Source organism: Sabethes cyaneus, chromosome 2 (genome assembly GCF_943734655.1).
Source record: "Sabethes cyaneus chromosome 2, idSabCyanKW18_F2, whole genome shotgun sequence".
In the NCBI taxonomy this organism is placed as follows: domain Eukaryota; kingdom Metazoa; phylum Arthropoda; class Insecta; order Diptera; family Culicidae; genus Sabethes; species Sabethes cyaneus.
In genome coordinates, this window is record NC_071354.1 from 149,984,593 (window position 1) to 150,001,035 (window position 16,443).

The 16,443-nt window shown below is 37.7% G+C and overlaps 2 protein-coding genes across 2 annotated transcripts; one reads left to right on the forward strand and one right to left on the reverse strand.

The window, feature by feature from the left end:
* The first annotated feature begins 1,469 nt into the window (after positions 1-1,469).
* On the forward strand, positions 1,470-2,883 carry LOC128737129 (ribosome biogenesis regulatory protein homolog). The gene is made up of 4 exons (XM_053831694.1): positions 1,470-1,763; positions 1,820-2,309; positions 2,370-2,626; positions 2,688-2,883. The coding sequence occupies exons 1-4, from the start codon at positions 1,615-1,617 to the stop codon at positions 2,833-2,835; spliced, it is 1,044 nt and encodes a 347-aa protein (XP_053687669.1). The 5' UTR covers positions 1,470-1,614; the 3' UTR covers positions 2,836-2,883.
* A 1,425-nt stretch (positions 2,884-4,308) lies between these two features.
* On the reverse strand, positions 4,309-15,731 carry LOC128736184 (glutaminyl-peptide cyclotransferase-like). Its single transcript, XM_053830666.1, has 3 exons — positions 15,633-15,731; positions 4,556-5,345; positions 4,309-4,496 (listed from the first exon to the last, which is right to left on the reverse strand). The coding sequence occupies exons 1-3, from the start codon at positions 15,729-15,731 to the stop codon at positions 4,309-4,311; spliced, it is 1,077 nt and encodes a 358-aa protein (XP_053686641.1).
* Positions 15,732-16,443: the final 712 nt, after the last annotated feature.

The following is a 16,443-nucleotide window of genomic DNA, read 5'->3' on the forward strand; positions in this document are numbered from 1 at the left end:
TGTTCGAATGTAAAAATGTAAACATTGTTCTATTTTGCAGATCAGCTAAAGAGGAACATAATTGAACGGACAACAAGTTTTATGGATTGTGGTTTTGCAGTTTTCGCAAATTTCAGGGAGAATGTCCAAATACGCAACGGAAAGTTTCTTATCAAGTCAAGACGCTGTTCGATAGCAAACTTGACAACGGCTCGACCAGCATGAAGTTAATGTTTGTGTTAATGTGTAATGTTTCGAATGTTTAACTCGCACGATTGTGTAAAAGTATTCTGAGCCAGTACCTTCAGCAAATTATGGCAGCAAACCACTATAAAAGTTTGAATCCGTTTAGTTATGTTCCACTTCAGCTGATCTGCAAAATTAAACAATATTTACATTTTTACACTCGAACAACAAACAATCATGAATGTATCCATAGTAACTCCGTCAGGGCGAACTCGACGCTCCTCCAATGCATGTCAAAAGATTGTGCCCACTGGTGCTCAATATCCGCCATTATCGCTCGTGGAAAGCTGGATAAATCGCACGTTTTCTTTCCGCGCGTTCACGGTAAAACTAAAGGGATGTACAGAAAGAAAACATGCGATGTATTAGGGAAATGTCAAAAATGCTGTTCAAATATTACGAACACGTCCGCCATTATGGCTCATAAAAAGCTGGATATAATGCTGAAAAACGAAATATTTTCTCGGGAAGCACAATATGTATCTAGCTTTTTACGAGCCATAATGGCGGACATGTTCGTAATATTTGACCAGTATTTTTGAAATTTCCCTAGTACATCGCACGTTGTCTTTCCGTAGATTCCTTTAGTTTTACCGTGAACGCATGGAAAGAAAACGTGCGATGTATTAGGGAAATTTCAAAAATGCTGTTCAAATATTACGAACACGTCCGCCATTATGGCTCGTAAAAAGCTGGATTAAAATTGTATGTCGACAAAGTATTTTTATCCAGCTTTTTACGAGCCATAATGGCGAACGTGTTCGTAATATTTGGACAGCATTTTTGACATTTCCCTAATACATCGAACGTTTTCTTTCCGCGCGTTCACGGTAAAACTAAAGAAACGTACGGAAATAAAACGTGCGATGTATTAGGGAAATGTCAAAAATGCTGTCCAAATATTACGAACACGTCCGCCATTATGGCTCGTAAAAAGCTGGATTGGCGAAAGAAAAGGCAAATAGGCTGAATTTAGAAACCTGCTGAAAATACCGTCCTTACCGTATATATATTTTTTATTTCATCGGTCAATCGGAATGCCAGTTAGTTTCGGATTTGTATATAACTTTATTATTTACTGACATTTAAAAATACCTTAAGAAAAATTTTATAGTCGCAACGCCTCCAACACAAAAAGTTGAAGTCACGTCATAGACCTGGTTGAAAATCATCAAAGCTGTCAAATGATGCTGTCACTCTGTCAGTTTAATTTTGAAGACAACGAATTGGAGAGGTTATGTTTATGTTGCCTCTGTCGGTAGAATTTCTCACATGTTCTGTTCAATACCAGTGATAAGTGTGATAAATGTAAACATAATCGTAGGAAACATTGCTTTGCCAGAAAAAGTGTTGCTCTGAGTGTGTTTCTTAAGAATTACAAGCTGTAGAATGGACATCGTCAAAGAGGTGCTCGAGAAACAAAAGAAGGATTTGGAAAAGTTCAAATCAATAACTGTAGAAAAACACTTGGAAGTTGGAATCGATGTCGGTCACCTTATGGTGACTGATCCAAATTATTTCGACGATGATCAGTTTAGGTAAATAATATTCGTATCTCGTGTGTAAATCTAACATAACCAGTATGTCTTTTTAGAGCTGGCAAAGAGCAATATCTCTTGAACCTGACGCGGGACAATACACAATTGCTTATCAATAGCATTTGGGAGTTACCAACTGAACGTGTAGAAGAATCTGTCGTTGCTAAGATTACACCTCCTCGATTTGTTTTGCCTCGAGCTCGAAAGCTCCCGGTTCCGAAGCCACTAACTAAATGGGAACAGATAGCAAAGGCCAAGGGTATCAAAAAACGCCCTCGTGAAAAGAAAGTATACGATCAAGTGCTGGATAAATGGGTTCCTACATATGGTTATCAACGATATAAGGCAGAAAAAGAAAAGGATTGGATACTCGAGGTTCCTCAAAATGCTGACCCGAACAAGGATATGTTCCAAGAGAAGCGAGATTTGAGGATCGAACGAATAGCTAAGAATGAAATTTCGCGGATGAGAAATATTGCCCGAGCAAAAAAGATTCAAACGCCTCGAACTGGTTTCCTGGGTCCTGATTCTGCATCTGCCAAACAGGTGAGAAAATGTTTTCGAACCGAAACCTTTATCGGCAGCTGACATATAATTTTATTTTAGCTCATAACGGCGGCAAATATTGCGAAAGCCTCAACGGCCTCGGTTGGTGTTTTCCAGGAAAAACTCAATAATGATAAACAAGCACGTGGAATTGGAGTGAAAGAATTGATACCAGGTAATAAGAAGAAACGGACGTCAGTTTCGTTACCGCGTGAAAGAAAACGAAACCTGGATATTGTAAACAAAGTTCTTAACAAAAAGCCCAAAATAGATGTAGAAAAGGCTATTTCTCTACAGAAAGCCGAATCACGAGCAGAGTATGTATTCATTTGGTATTTCGTATCTTTCTTTGTGTCATTGTTTTATTTTTTTTTGCAGGCGCGAAGCTTCAATGGCCGAGGAAGGGCAAGCTTCGAAAAAGAAGGGCAAAAAGGGTTCCAAAGGAAGCTTTGGCCGCAAAAAGCCAAAAGGAGGACAAGGTAAGCGTAACCATAGCAAGCGTGCGGTTGGACGGAAAAGGCGATAAGGCAGAACGTGGGATCAATGGGTTGATAAGCTATATAGAATGCAAAATAATCATGTTAATATTAAGTTTTGATCTTGTTTGTTGTTTGTCCGAAATTCTATTTCATATTTTTTAGAGGGCGTGATGTGCAATTTAGCTAAGACAGTAATACCTACTTCAATAAAAAGCAACCTCGATTCACAGCAACTTCGGTATAATGTAACTTTTACGATGATATAACGTATTATTTTAAAATTAACAAAAACAACTGTATTAACTTTAATTGTGCTGTGACCTCGCATTGCTACTGTGCGAAAACCATGCGAGGTATTACTGATGTACCTATGATAGGCAATCGTTGAATGTATGACCTCAGAACGAATGTTAATGGGTCGTCAATCACCAATCCGAGTGATATTATCCCTAGTGCAACTTTTGGCTTCAAATGCTCACTGGTTTCAATCATCTAGAACAGCGGCCGGTTAATGTTTTATAATTTTGCTGTATAATGTCTACAGTAACTTTTGTTTTTTGGCGACGAGATAGTTCAGGGTACCTTCCGAAACAATCCTCCAATTTCTCTTTTTGAAGCCTTCAAGCAATAGTTTATTTGAAGATGACTGAACATGAATTTTTAAACGCGATTGTACGTGTCACGAAAAAGGTCGCTCCCAAAACAGCAGCAATCTCCAATGGACAAGCGCCAAGCAAACTCGTAGTGAACGTCGAGTCACTTGCATGAATACCAAATGGCGTTATGCCAAATGGGTAGCCCCGTTCCATCGAATTATCGTTTGCGGTTTTTGTGCATCGTTCATCTGAAATTGGTCCATTTGTTCATGCATACGTTCTAGAATGCGTCATCTTGTTTTGCGGTTCGTAATGGATTGCTATTTTTCTCAATACAATTCTAAATTAATAAGAAATTGGCTGTAATTTCCATACATTTTGTATCCGACTAGAGTTTTATTAAAAAATGTACCCCGACAAATGCAGATTTTGACTTAATATTCCTGACAACTGAATTACGTGAATTATAAAGTCTGCTATTATTTGTTTAGCCTTACGTAATTTTTTGCTTCTGCCTACATCATGAGTTTTTATGCCGTAAAAAAATCAACAAATCTGATATAACAATACTTAATGTTTTATCTCGAAACATGCGCAAAATGGTAGCAAAATATAAAAAAGAGTTGCTAGTAAAAAAGGTAGCAAAATATAAAAAAGAGTGCCTATTATTTAGCTCTAGTTAATTCCAGCATAAACATTACTTAAATATGATTCCAAGATACATAAGTTGGTGACTATAGAACTGGATTGAAATAGCGAACTTAGTTTAAGTAACTTAGGTTTTCTTGTTTGCAAAGACAATGACAATATGAATTTTGAACGATCTGTACTAAAAATATTTGGTTCTGTTTGTTACATTGATATCTTTTTTTATTTCTGACTATTTAGTGCTGTGTTTCACAAAAGGTAAGGAATAATAAAGATTCAATTCAAGCACGTACTTAGAGCTCTACCATATTTACTATCACAATATGTTAAGTATTCCAACATAAAAATCCGCAGCACCATATTTATGTTTTCAACGGTCTTAAAACTCAAATTAGCTTCGTTGTCTTCCGGTGTGTGCCAATGCTTCGGGAATGGAACCGGTATCAGATGCAAAATGCGAATATCTGAAATGATGCAATGCTTCTTTTATTTTGCCCTCAAATAATCATAATAAAAGGCATACTTCTCTTTAAAAATGGAATATGATCATCTTCTATTTTCCTATTTGCGCTCTTGTTGATGAACATGTCGATGCCCTTAGGGTCCTTTAGCAGAAGTTTATTTTTTCGCAGTGTAGATTCGATTTCACTCAACCTTCGATGGTAGTTTCTGGTGTTGTCGAAAAAATTGTAGAATTTTGGATTTTCGCCACCGATCAGATCTAAAAGCACCATTAACTGAACCCGGTCTATCTCTCTCATCGATTTGCTTAATGTTTGCGAAACGTATGGCATGGTAGTCCATTTCGTAGCCAGATGTCGAGATCCATAGAGGGAATCGGTGGCAGACCATTGACGGAAAGCTTCTTCTCCGTCGAAAAACACTAACATTAGGCTGAGATCAGTATTGTTTCGGAGTAGTGTTAATGCCGAAGCAGTGGTTTTGGCCAAATTGAGCATCATTGTACAGGGAACGGCCGAGTCAACCGCACCCACAAATGCATGTTCCCGAAAGTATTTGCTATCGTAATGACATGCCAACGTCAAATACTTGTCCGCCGATGGGTTCAGCTTGCCGATTATGTTGGAGAACCTTAGCCGTCCGAAATGTGGCGTTTTATCGTTAAATTCATCAAGCTCAACAATAAAACGCATTTGCTTTAGCTGGTCAATGATGTATCGTTTGACTTCGTCATGGGAGGCAGTTCCAACAACTCGTGGTTTAAGGATCTTTTTCACTGTTTCACGCAAATGGGTATCGTTGTTAGATCTGGACACAACACTCATTTGATCTGGTGTGAATTTTGCTTCGACCTGAAATGAAACATCTTTGGTCATTTTTTTTATTAAATTTTGTTGAAAATGCAAATGGTTGTCAAGTAGAACGTTGCGCTACTGTAACTGTAATTTTCACCTCGTCTGATGGTATACAAAATTAATTAATAAATGTTTGTCTAGTTATATATTTGTTTAGTAGACATACAACGATGTATTCATAATGCGATCTAGTTCATTGTTCAGTGAATGGACTATTCTCGAACAAGTTGATCTGAAACGGTGCAGGAGATCCTTGCAAAAGAACTCATTGATTGTTCTATGTACTGCCGTCAGCAGATTACCTGTGACTCAGAACCAACACGCCAAAACAGTCGTTTTTTGCATACTGACATCACGTTTTGTTGCATTTAATTAGCAGCTACAATAATCACCATATTCATTTGAATAAAAATGGAGAAAAAGCCGTAACGCATTTCCCCGCTTTCACTCTGTGACGGCCAGTAACAGTCACCTAACGGAATCACTCCATTGAATGCTAATTTTCGATGAATGAAATACTTTGAACGACAGTTACAACTGTATCTGTAACCGTAATCCTAATCTGTAGTCCATAGCATCAACACCGGGGAAAAGTTCATAATATGCATAAGCATATTTGCATGTTATGTATGAGGGTACGCAAAACATCTTTAATGCGAACTGGCTAATATAATAATGCCGGGAAATGTCCTAAAGGCACGTGCATCTTTGGAATTTTCTTTTGTATTGTCCGAAGGAAAAATACGTTCATATATTTCTGAGTTTTGGTTTCCTTAACGTAATTGAATTCAATACACAACGACTGATATTAGACCGCATCGATCGACCGCATCGACATCGCCGTACCTTGAAGCCAACTGGGAGACTAGTGAGTTAAAGTTTTGTAAAAAGGAAGAAACAACAGGGCATTATCGTCCTGCATTTTCGACCTCTGTTCGGATGATAACATTGATTTACCATGAAATATCTTGGGTTGATTTTATCATTAATCAAAGGTTTTATATCATTATTCAAGAAACCTGACAATTGTTGTTTATTTTTGGATGATTAATAATTTCTAAAAGTATCAATATTTTAATTTTTCATTTCCAAATCCGCATTAGGGCCCTTAATGCTTCCTCATGAGTGATATCTTAAACTCAAACCTTCCGGTTTATTGTACCTATACTACAGGTATAGCTGTTAATCACGAGAAAGTGGAATAACGAGAAAACTCATACTGATAACATACTTCCAACTTCAATTATTAAAGATTGTTTTGCATATTACAGCTGGGGTAAATCTATCAAAACTCTAATTAGTGACGTTTTCCCGTCAATGCGGACTTCCCTCTGGGGAACCATGATACGACTGCTTTAAATATGAGCTATGCTTCAAATAGTTGACAGTTTATGCAAAAGAATTTTTTTAGAACTACATATTGCTTAAATTTGGCCAAAGTTCTCAGAAAAATTCATACAATTTTGTACACGGGCATAGTTGATGGACCTTCATATCTGAACGAAAATAATATCTTAAAAAAATCGAAATCTTCACTTTTCTAAGAAAACTCCAAGGAAAATATTTCGGTTTTCTGGGACATCGCTTATATTTTAAGGGGGCATAGTACTTTTTCAATTTAAAAAAATCGAAAATTTTTTTATTGATTATTTCGAAAGATTAACATTTTGACCATATGTGTTTCAAGTCATTTCGATTAATTCCAAAAATTGACAACGTTACAGCTATTTGTACCGCGCATGTCTGGAGCGATTACACAGCGAATAAAAACTTCAACGTCGTTTTTCTCGAAACCAGGTTCTGAAAGTCGGTACCATAAATATCTCAAGTACGGCTCAAGCAATTCTCATGATTCTTTTTTTCGTTTCCAAGCCAACAAAATTATCTAGTGTTTGACCCATGCTTTTTTCGATATTACAATTTTTGTATTTTTTAGAAATGTTTAAAGTCAATTTTTTCGACAAAAACCTTACTTTTATGTTTGAATGTCCGCCATTTTGTTATGCGTTCGAATTAAAAAAAAGGATGGGTCAAACCAAGGGGTTTCCAACAGCAATGATTACTACACACCTTTGAAAGAAGTTACTTTTGATTACTTTACTGATTACCTCTGATTACCAGTAATCAATCTCTTGTAATTACTAAAAATTAATCATGATTACTTAAGATTATCATTGATTATACTGATTACCATTGATTACCTAATTAATTTGTAAAAGATTACAAAAGAAATCTCTGGTTACTACGCACTTATACGCCTTACTGCAAACCCCTTGGGACAAACACGAGATAATCTATACCTATAAAGAAGGATTTCTGTCTGTCTGTCTGTCTGTCTGTCTGTCTGTCTGTCCTGTGTTCCTTATAGAATCAAAAACTACTGAACCAATCGGCGTGAAAATTTGCATGTAGAGGTTTTTGGGGCCAGGAAAGGTTTTAGTGATGGTTACAGACCCCTCCCCCCACTAAGAGGGGGGGCTCCCACACAAATGAAACACAAATTTCTGCATAACTCGAGAACTAATCAAGCAAATAGAACCAAATTTGGCATGTGGGTGTTTTCGATGACAAGAATTTATTCTAGGGTAATTTGAGACCCCTCCCCTCTTTATAAGAGGAATTATAACTCCTCTCCCCTTTAAGAAGGGGGGTTTCCATACAAATTTCCTCATAACTCGAGAACTAATCAAGCAAATGGAACCAAATTTGGCATGTGAAGGTTTTCGAGGGCAAGAAAATTTTCTATGTTGAATTAGGACCCCTCCTCACTTTAAGAGGGGGGGCTCCTGTACAAATGAAATACCAATTTCCTCATAACTCGAGAACTAATCAAGCAAATGGAACCAAATTTGGCATGTGTGTGTTTTTGAAGACAAAATTTTTTTCAATGATGAATTGGGACCCCTCCCCACTTTAAGAGGGGGGGGGGCTCCTATACAAACGAAATACAAATTTCCTTATAACTCGAGAGCTAATCCAGCAAATGGAACCAAATTTGGCATGTAGGTGTTTTTGGAGGCAAGAATGTTTTCTATGATGAATAAGAACCTCTCCCCACTTTAGGAGGGGGGCTCCTATACAAATGAAATACAAATTTCCTCATAACTCGAGAACTAATCAAGCAAATAGAACCAAATTTGGCATGTGGGTGTTTTCGGTGACAAGAATTTATTCTATGGTAAATTGAGACCCCTCCCTCTTTATAAGGGGAATTGTAACTCCTCTCCCCTTTAAGAGGGGGGGCTTCCATACAAATTTCCTCATAACTCGAGAACTAATCAAGCAAATGGAACCAACTTTGGCATGTGAAGGTTTTCGAGGGCAAGAAAATTTTCTACGGTGAATTAGGACCCCTCCCCACTCTAAGAGGGGGGGCTCCTGTACAAATGAAATACAAATTTCCTCCTAACTCGAGAACTAATCAAGCAAATAGAACAATATTTGGCATGTGGGTGTTTTTTTTGGTGACAAGAATTTATTATATGGTGAATTGAGACCCCTCCCCTCTTTATAAGAGGAATTATAACTCCTCTCCCCTTTAAGAGGGGGGACTTCCATACAAATTTCCTCATAACTCGAGAATTAATCAAGCAAATGCAACCAAATTTGGCATGTGAAGGTTTTCGAGAGCAAGAAAATTTTCTATGGTGAATTAGGACCCCTCCCCACTTTAAGATTAGGGGCTCCTGTACAAATGAAATACAAATTTCCTCATAACTCGAGAACTAATCAAGCGAATTGAACCAAATTTGGCATGTGTGTGTTTTTGGAGACAATTTTTTTTCAATGATGAATTGGGACCCCTCCCCACTTTAGGAGGGGGGGTCCTATACAAACGAAATACAAATTTCCTCATAACTCGAGAACTAATCCAGCAAATGGAACCAAATTTGGCGTGTAGGTGTTTTTGGAGGCAAGAATTTTTTCTGTGATGAATTAGGGCCTCTTCCCACATTAGGAGGGGGGGCTCCAATACAAATGAAATACAAATTTCCCCATAACTCGAGAACTAATCAAGCAAATTGAACCAAATTCGGCATGTGGAGGTTTTTGGAGGCAAAAATATTTTCTATGGTGAATTAGGATCCTTCCACACTTCAAGAGGGGGGGCTTCTACACAAATGAAATACAAATTTCCTCATAATTCGAGAACTAATCAAGCAAATGGAACCATATTTGGCATGTGGGTGTTTTTGGAGGCAATCATTTTTCCCATGATGAATTAGGACTTCTTACCTTTTTAGGAGGGGGGGGCTCCCATTCAAACGAAATACAAATTTGCTCATAACTTTAGAACTAATCAAGCAAATGGAACCAAATTTGGCATGTGAGAGTTTTAGATGGCAGAATTTTTTTCTGTGGTGTATTACGACCCCTTTCCCTTTTAAGAGGGTGGGCTCCCATACAAATGAAATACAAATTTCCTTATAATTTGAGTACTAATCAAGCAAATGGAACCAAATTTAGCATGTAGGAGATTTTTGAGTCTTGAATTTATTTTATGATAGTTAGAGACCTCTCACCCCTGTGGTAGGGGGATATGGACTCTCATACAAATAAAACAGAAATTTTTGCGAAACTCAAAAACTAATCCAACTTGAGAAATTCGAGACTCTTCCATAAAACATTAATCAATAACAAGACCACAAAAACTATCTATAGTAACACTAGATCATTCAGGATGAGACGGTCGCGAGTGTTGCCGGTGACCCGCCGTCGGAAGCGCCGCCCACTGGGGGGCTTGCAAAACTCGAGAAGTGACAAAGATCATCCGAGATTCATGATTTATGTACAACACAGGTTAATTTGTGGCAATACGAAGTTTGTCGGGTCAGCTAGTTTAATATATTTTCATGTCGTTTTGGAATTTTTTAATTCGGATAAGCCCCCCAGCGCGAGCGCCAATCCATGGTATCGTATATCATGTTTTTTCGAATGTTCATGTTCAAGGAGCCGTAGGGGAGAGGGGTAGAGGTTCGTTCACATATGCAAACAAAATTGTAAATATTAGTATAAAGTGCAATGTTTAGAATGCAAAAAACTCGAATCGATTTGCTTTTCGCGTTATCGAGAAGAAAATATTTGAAATCAGGCAAAAAATATGGTGTAAAAAGAACTATGCTTCCTTAAGAATTCATAACTTTTGAAACAAGTATCGCAAAACAAGCATTCCTTATGTATGTAAAGGTCCTCAGTAATCAAGAAAATATATTGTCTGAAAAAGTCTTCCACATTTTTTTCGTAATGAAAAACTCCAAAGAAACATTCACCTTAAGTATTTTTTTTTAAATACGGCAGGCTACAATGGGCTGGCCACTTTTTTTTACTTTTTTTACTTTTTACTTTTTACTTTTATTAATAGGAAAAGGAAAACCCCTGGGAATGAAGCAATAGCCTCTTTTCCCACAGGCACAAAACCTTTCCATCATTTCAACACAATTACAATAAAGTGCCCTTCCAGTGAGCTTAATACTCTTTTAAGGAAGGGCATATTTAAATAATGTCTTCCACTAGTGGTCCAGGGTGGAAATTAAAGTTGAAATCTGAAGTGGCTCTTGCTCATCGAAGAACTGCTTTCACCTGTCGATCACCTTGCGCTCGTTTGTGATTAGATCCCCTCCCTCGTCCCTATAGATGTCAAGTTCAGGTGTGTAACCCTTACGAGTTTGGTTCACCTTCACGTAAAACTTGCGCGTGCCATTAGCCTAGAATAGTTATTCCAGCTCCTAACGAGTCATGTCCTCCTTCTGGCGCTTTTTCCTTCTCAGGATCGTGAACAACTCATTCGTCGCTCGCTCGTCGATATTTGGCCTAATTCTTCCTCGTGGAAATGCTTAGATTGTTTTTTCAACCTCTTTTTTCCTCTCCATTCCCCGTCAAACAAACCATTTTGTGCGCTTGAGGTTTCCTCACCTAGCACCGTGGTTGCGGCCTGATTGACGACTGAGTGTATCTTACTTCATCCAGTTTCGAGGGTCGAAGCATCTCGCTCCACAGAGGCAGGTAAGGGTAAGCGGGGCAAGACCGCCCGCCTAAGCAAAACCACCTGTATAAAAAAAAGTTGTAGCTCAATTTCTAATTTATCTGCTTTAAATGAACAATTGATCTATTACCTACATATAAAAAATAAAAACATAAATATCTGGAATGATTTTCTATTTTTTATTGCGATTTGGAAACACGTCCAAAAAATAGAGTATTTTTTCCATGCGGGGTGAAACACGCCCACTAACGGGGTAAAACCGCCATAGCATATAACTTTAACAATATTCAACCGATTTGAATGAAACTGGTGGCATTGGATTCATGAATTTATCTAATTTAAACAAATTGAATCAGTTTGCTATCAAACAATACATAGTTCCCCGAGATTCGCAAGTTCGAAAGAGTGTCCGGCAACCACTCGTATTGGTAGAATATCAGTAATATAGGTACCGACAGTCTTGAAATTGATACCGTGTAGTTTCCTTAGACAACAAGATGGATCGGGTTAGGCATCCTGGAGTCAATCTTTAAGGACTAGAGAGGATCTAAGATAAAATATAACAACATGGGTATTAAAGTTCCTGCAATTGATCCGGTAGGTCATTTTTTGACATTTCAAATTGTTCTGATTGATAAAGCAGATACATATTACTTTTCCGTTGCTAAGATAATTTGCTATATTTTCATAAAAAATATGTTTATTCTATGTTATTTGTCCCAAGAGGGAGGAATTATTAAAAAAGCTATATCCGAGAAAACAAGAAAATGTCCATAGCGCCCGCAGGGAAAATTGGCGAATTAGATTTTTCCAAACAGTCCACCAGCTATAAACTAAGCACATTTATATTGTTTTATGTAAATCTGAGATCCTTTGGTCCAAACTATGCAATTATTTTAAAAATCTCCTTATCGCACTAGCATTATACACGACGGTCTTGCGCCGTTCGTTGTGGGCGGTTTTACCCCCAAATGACCGATTTACACATTTCACTATTTATTTCAACAAAACTGCATGAACAGTTACCTAATTTAGGTACTGTCGGATGAAGACAGGATCAGAGAAGCGATGTGGGTTGGATTTACTGAAAGTTTTAACGTTTTGAATAAAATAAACCCTAAGTTCTGCGGGAACAAAGTTATAAAAAACGAAACGATTATAACGAAAAATCTATTTTTATTTATTTCTCCGATAGTTTATACGATATTGCTGTACAAGGTATTGTAAAATATTGCGTACGCATTCAGTAATATGACTGTCATCAACATTTAACACCAATTTGAGCAAGGCCCTGTAAAACCATGGTGGGCGGTTTTACCCCGGCGGGCGTTGTTACCCCGTTTACCCTTATGCGAGTGAGTCTTTGTGGTAAAAGGAAGTGCTTTTTATCACCAAGCCTCGGGAAGCTGCAAAGTGAATGTATCGCTGGTCGTTATCGTGCGTGTCGTAAGGCTCGATCAGCGGTCTATACGTTTCTTCTCTGCCAACCTAAGCGTTCATATACTCAATGACGTTGCCTCCAGCTGCACATAAAACACTTCGTTCTCGGCGTTGGGTCTGCCTTCGTGCGGACAATGCACGTTTATGATGGTGTAGTTGATGAAATGGCCTTTTCCCTTTTATCCTCAACATGCACATCCGCTCGTTGTCGCTTTCCAGTCCGTTACGCGATCTTGCATTTTGCTCATCACTTCGAAGTCCGTTTCCAGCTTAGTTACTGCACTACTAAAGTTGGGTGAAGTTGGGTTTTGCCACCACGAATCCTCCACACCTTCTCGCCTTTACGACAGATCTCCTGCAGTGCCACGATGCTAAGCTTTCGGAGTTCTAACTGATCGAGCAGCACCCTGTCGCCATCCACGAAATTTGTGATCTGCAGTACCAGGTACCAAGTTTCTATTCCATCTCAATGTCCTTATTTTGTCGCCTTTCTCCATGTCGAATGTTCCTAGTAGCATTTCATTGATTGTCTCTAGTGTGCTGGATTTAGATAGGTAGTCGCATTAGAGCCACGTTACCGAGTTTCGTGATGGGGCTGCCATCTTATAGTGCCAAGACAACACTGTGCCTCCTTCCCTGTTAGTATACGACTTTAGTTTTCACCGGTGTTGTTTACCCGGTCTCCGCTAAGGTTGCTCGTATTACGGCTGGTACCACGAGGATGTAGGGATAGAAGTTTCTAGATAAGATGCTGGGTACCACTAAGGGGTCTGTTTTACGCATTATCCAGCTATTTACCACCCATTCTCTGTTTGTTATCGAGAAGTATTCCATTTTGCTCATTTTACTCTATTTTTAACAACATTTAAACTAATTGGACTACAGCAAACAAGATTTTGGAAAAACAATGGCCAATTAGGCCATTACAAATATTTTATAAAGTTTTTGTCCTTCCGGTGTTCGGCCACTGAAGCGGGGGGGGGGTCGAAAAAAAAAACAAAGTGAATTTATTAATCGAGCAAAAAAAAACATGGATTTTAAGAATTTTTATTTATGGTTTAAACGTGAAAACCGAATCTAGTCTTGCTTATAATAATAACGTATATTATTTTCTATGCAAAAATATACGAAAAAAGACTAAAACGAAGGAAAATTTTTTTGGACGATTTCCGGAAATTCCATTGTTCGAATTTCCCGTGCTAGAAGCGTTCATTCAACTCGGAGACTCATTTTTCGAGTTTTTCAGACTGTAGAACCCACAGACAATTGATTTAAAAAAAAATAAATTTGACTCATATCCCACAAATTATTTTTTGGCCCCCCGATTTTTCAATTTTCAAGCAAATTTCTAAGGGGGGGTTGACAAAAACTTTAGATATGATTTGCAATGGCCTTATTTTGTGTAAACAAATCCATAGAATCGGGAAGTGTTGTTTTATGGGGGCGGAATGAACAATTTTGGTGAAATCGCTGATGGTCGATTGCAATTTATCCGATTTTATTGGTCACTTTAGATGGAATGACACTTGCCCAAGTAACATTTTTGTAGTATAATAGCCTATCAAGCACTTGTTCTATGGGAATTAGCAGTACAATAGTTGAACTATTCTTAAATTTGGTGAATGACCCTCTGGGCTAAAACCACTCATAATAAAAAAAATATTCTTAAACAAAATCTGTTTGTTGAGCGGCCTAATTTGTATGCTAGAAAAATGTTCAAGCCTTACACAAAAAGATATAATATTTTGATTAATTTTTTTACCTGATTTTCCACTCTTAGGTGGGTTCTATTAAAACATTTACTTAACCCATTATGTCCTAGCGTATGATACATCATACCCCGACTTCAAAACATGTTTACTGCTAAATTTTAATAGTTAGCATTGTTAATATATCACCACAAGAGAGATAAGACATCAATCTGACGTGTGAGTGAGATAATCTGTCAGTTTTTGTCATTTCATTTGTGTTTTCAATAGTGCAAAGTTGTGATATATGGTGGAAAAAAAGTTTGTTGTTGTGATATAAGGTGGAAAATTGCGAAAAAAAACTTTGTCTCCAAAACGCATGACAAAGTCTACAATTTGTGACGAAACATTACCTGAAATGTAAAATGGTATTTATATGTAAAATCTATCACAAAATTCGATAAGAAATATGTGAACAGCTTTGTAATTTGTTTGTTTGAAAATGAGCGTATGAAATATAAAACCTGCGATATTTTGGCCTTGAAACCATTCCAAATGACGATTTTGAGTTTCCCGACACATTCGAGCCATAATATTATAATGGATTACACAGTTTCACTTCATTTGGTCCAAATTTAGGTATACCCGGGTCATGATGGGTTAATAAATATAACTTTACTGGCATGATTTTCAAGGGTCACACAGATTTTTACGTACTTCTCTTAATAAAACAAAGTCAACAGTTACCATCAGAAGTATATATCTAAAACAATCCTGTTATTTGTTTATTTTCGTAACTGGAAAACAAATATTTTAAATATGTTTCGAATAATACACAAATTTTTCGGTGATGCCAGATGGCATTGATGGCAAGTTGACTAAAATGTTCATTTTTAGAATGAAATTATATGCTTTTATTCAAAAAGCTACTTGTTAACGGCAATATGCTAAACAACATAGAAAGTGAGAAAAAAGTTTATGTTATTAAACAAAGACCTATTTGAAGTGTTAAGTGTTATAGGTTAAGTTTGTGCAGCTTCCAAACGGGTTATATCTACATATCTGTTCTCTAGTATGACTTTCAATTTACACCCCTTGTGTCTGAAAGAGCAGAGCAACAAAGTTGTTATGGTGCCTATACACTTGTAAGACATTTATACCACATGCTCTCACCTGCTGAATTGGCCACTGTGTGAAGGTCACTAGCGCCGCTAGTAATAGTGGTAACGGTAAGGAAGCCAACTTCAATAATTTTCGGTGCCGCATTGCCATGTGTTCAACACTATGAGTATTTGTTGTCTACTGAGTCTAATGAAACGAGACAGGTAACTTTAATGAATCTCAAATGTGATTTTCGCACTCTAAGTAGTCTACTTTAAGTATTAATCATGACCAAATTTGCTTCACATTTAAATGTTGCACTTGTGGTTTCCTTGTTTTCCTGCGGTTGAAACTGGTGTTAACCCGAGGAATGGTTTGGGTTTAGATGAAAATGGCACTTGTTAGGAGCCGGTTAACTGAAAATCCGTAACACTGCCTGTTGTAGGTCGTGTCTAGCTCGTAAGAGCTCACTCGCGAAACGATTTCGATTGGGATTTTTTAAAATGTTGACGTGATTCACAACCTTTCACGACTAGCCGCTGTGGCGTTCAGAGAGCGAATGAATGGGGGACACTCGCTGATTGCGCTTGCAAGCGAACCTGCCTGCACGCGGAATATATTACGAGTGAAGGCAACTTAGTACACTGAAACGATGCCACTGTGCTACGTACCTACGTAGACGACAGTTTTGCAGCGATGGTTGCGGTTGGTGACTTTTCTAAAGTGACACCCCTTAAAAAGATATGTCCATGTTTGAAAACATTATTGCCGGTGGGAGAAAGACCGTGCTACAGGCCTAATCCTAAATCTTTTATTTAGACTTGTGAATTATTCGAGATCCTTTTGTAAATAGGATGTGATTTTTCTGTGGCATTATGGCATT

Coding starts and splice junctions, on each gene's coding strand:
- LOC128737129 (XM_053831694.1), top strand. CDS start 1,615: ATGGACATCGTCAAAGAGGTGCTCGAGAAACAAAAGAAGGATTTGGAA. Junction 1,764..1,819: donor TTCGACGATGATCAGTTTAG/GTAAATAATATT, acceptor ATGTCTTTTTAG/AGCTGGCAAAGAGCAATATC. Junction 2,310..2,369: donor ATTCTGCATCTGCCAAACAG/GTGAGAAAATGT, acceptor ATTTTATTTTAG/CTCATAACGGCGGCAAATAT.
- LOC128736184 (XM_053830666.1), bottom strand. CDS start 15,731: ATGGCAATGCGGCACCGAAAATTATTGAAGTTGGCTTCCTTACCGTTA. Junction 5,346..15,632: donor CACAGTGGCCAATTCAGCAG/GTGAGAGCATGT, acceptor GTTTCATTTCAG/GTCGAAGCAAAATTCACACC. Junction 4,497..4,555: donor TATTCCATTTTTAAAGAGAA/GTATGCCTTTTA, acceptor GCATCATTTCAG/ATATTCGCATTTTGCATCTG.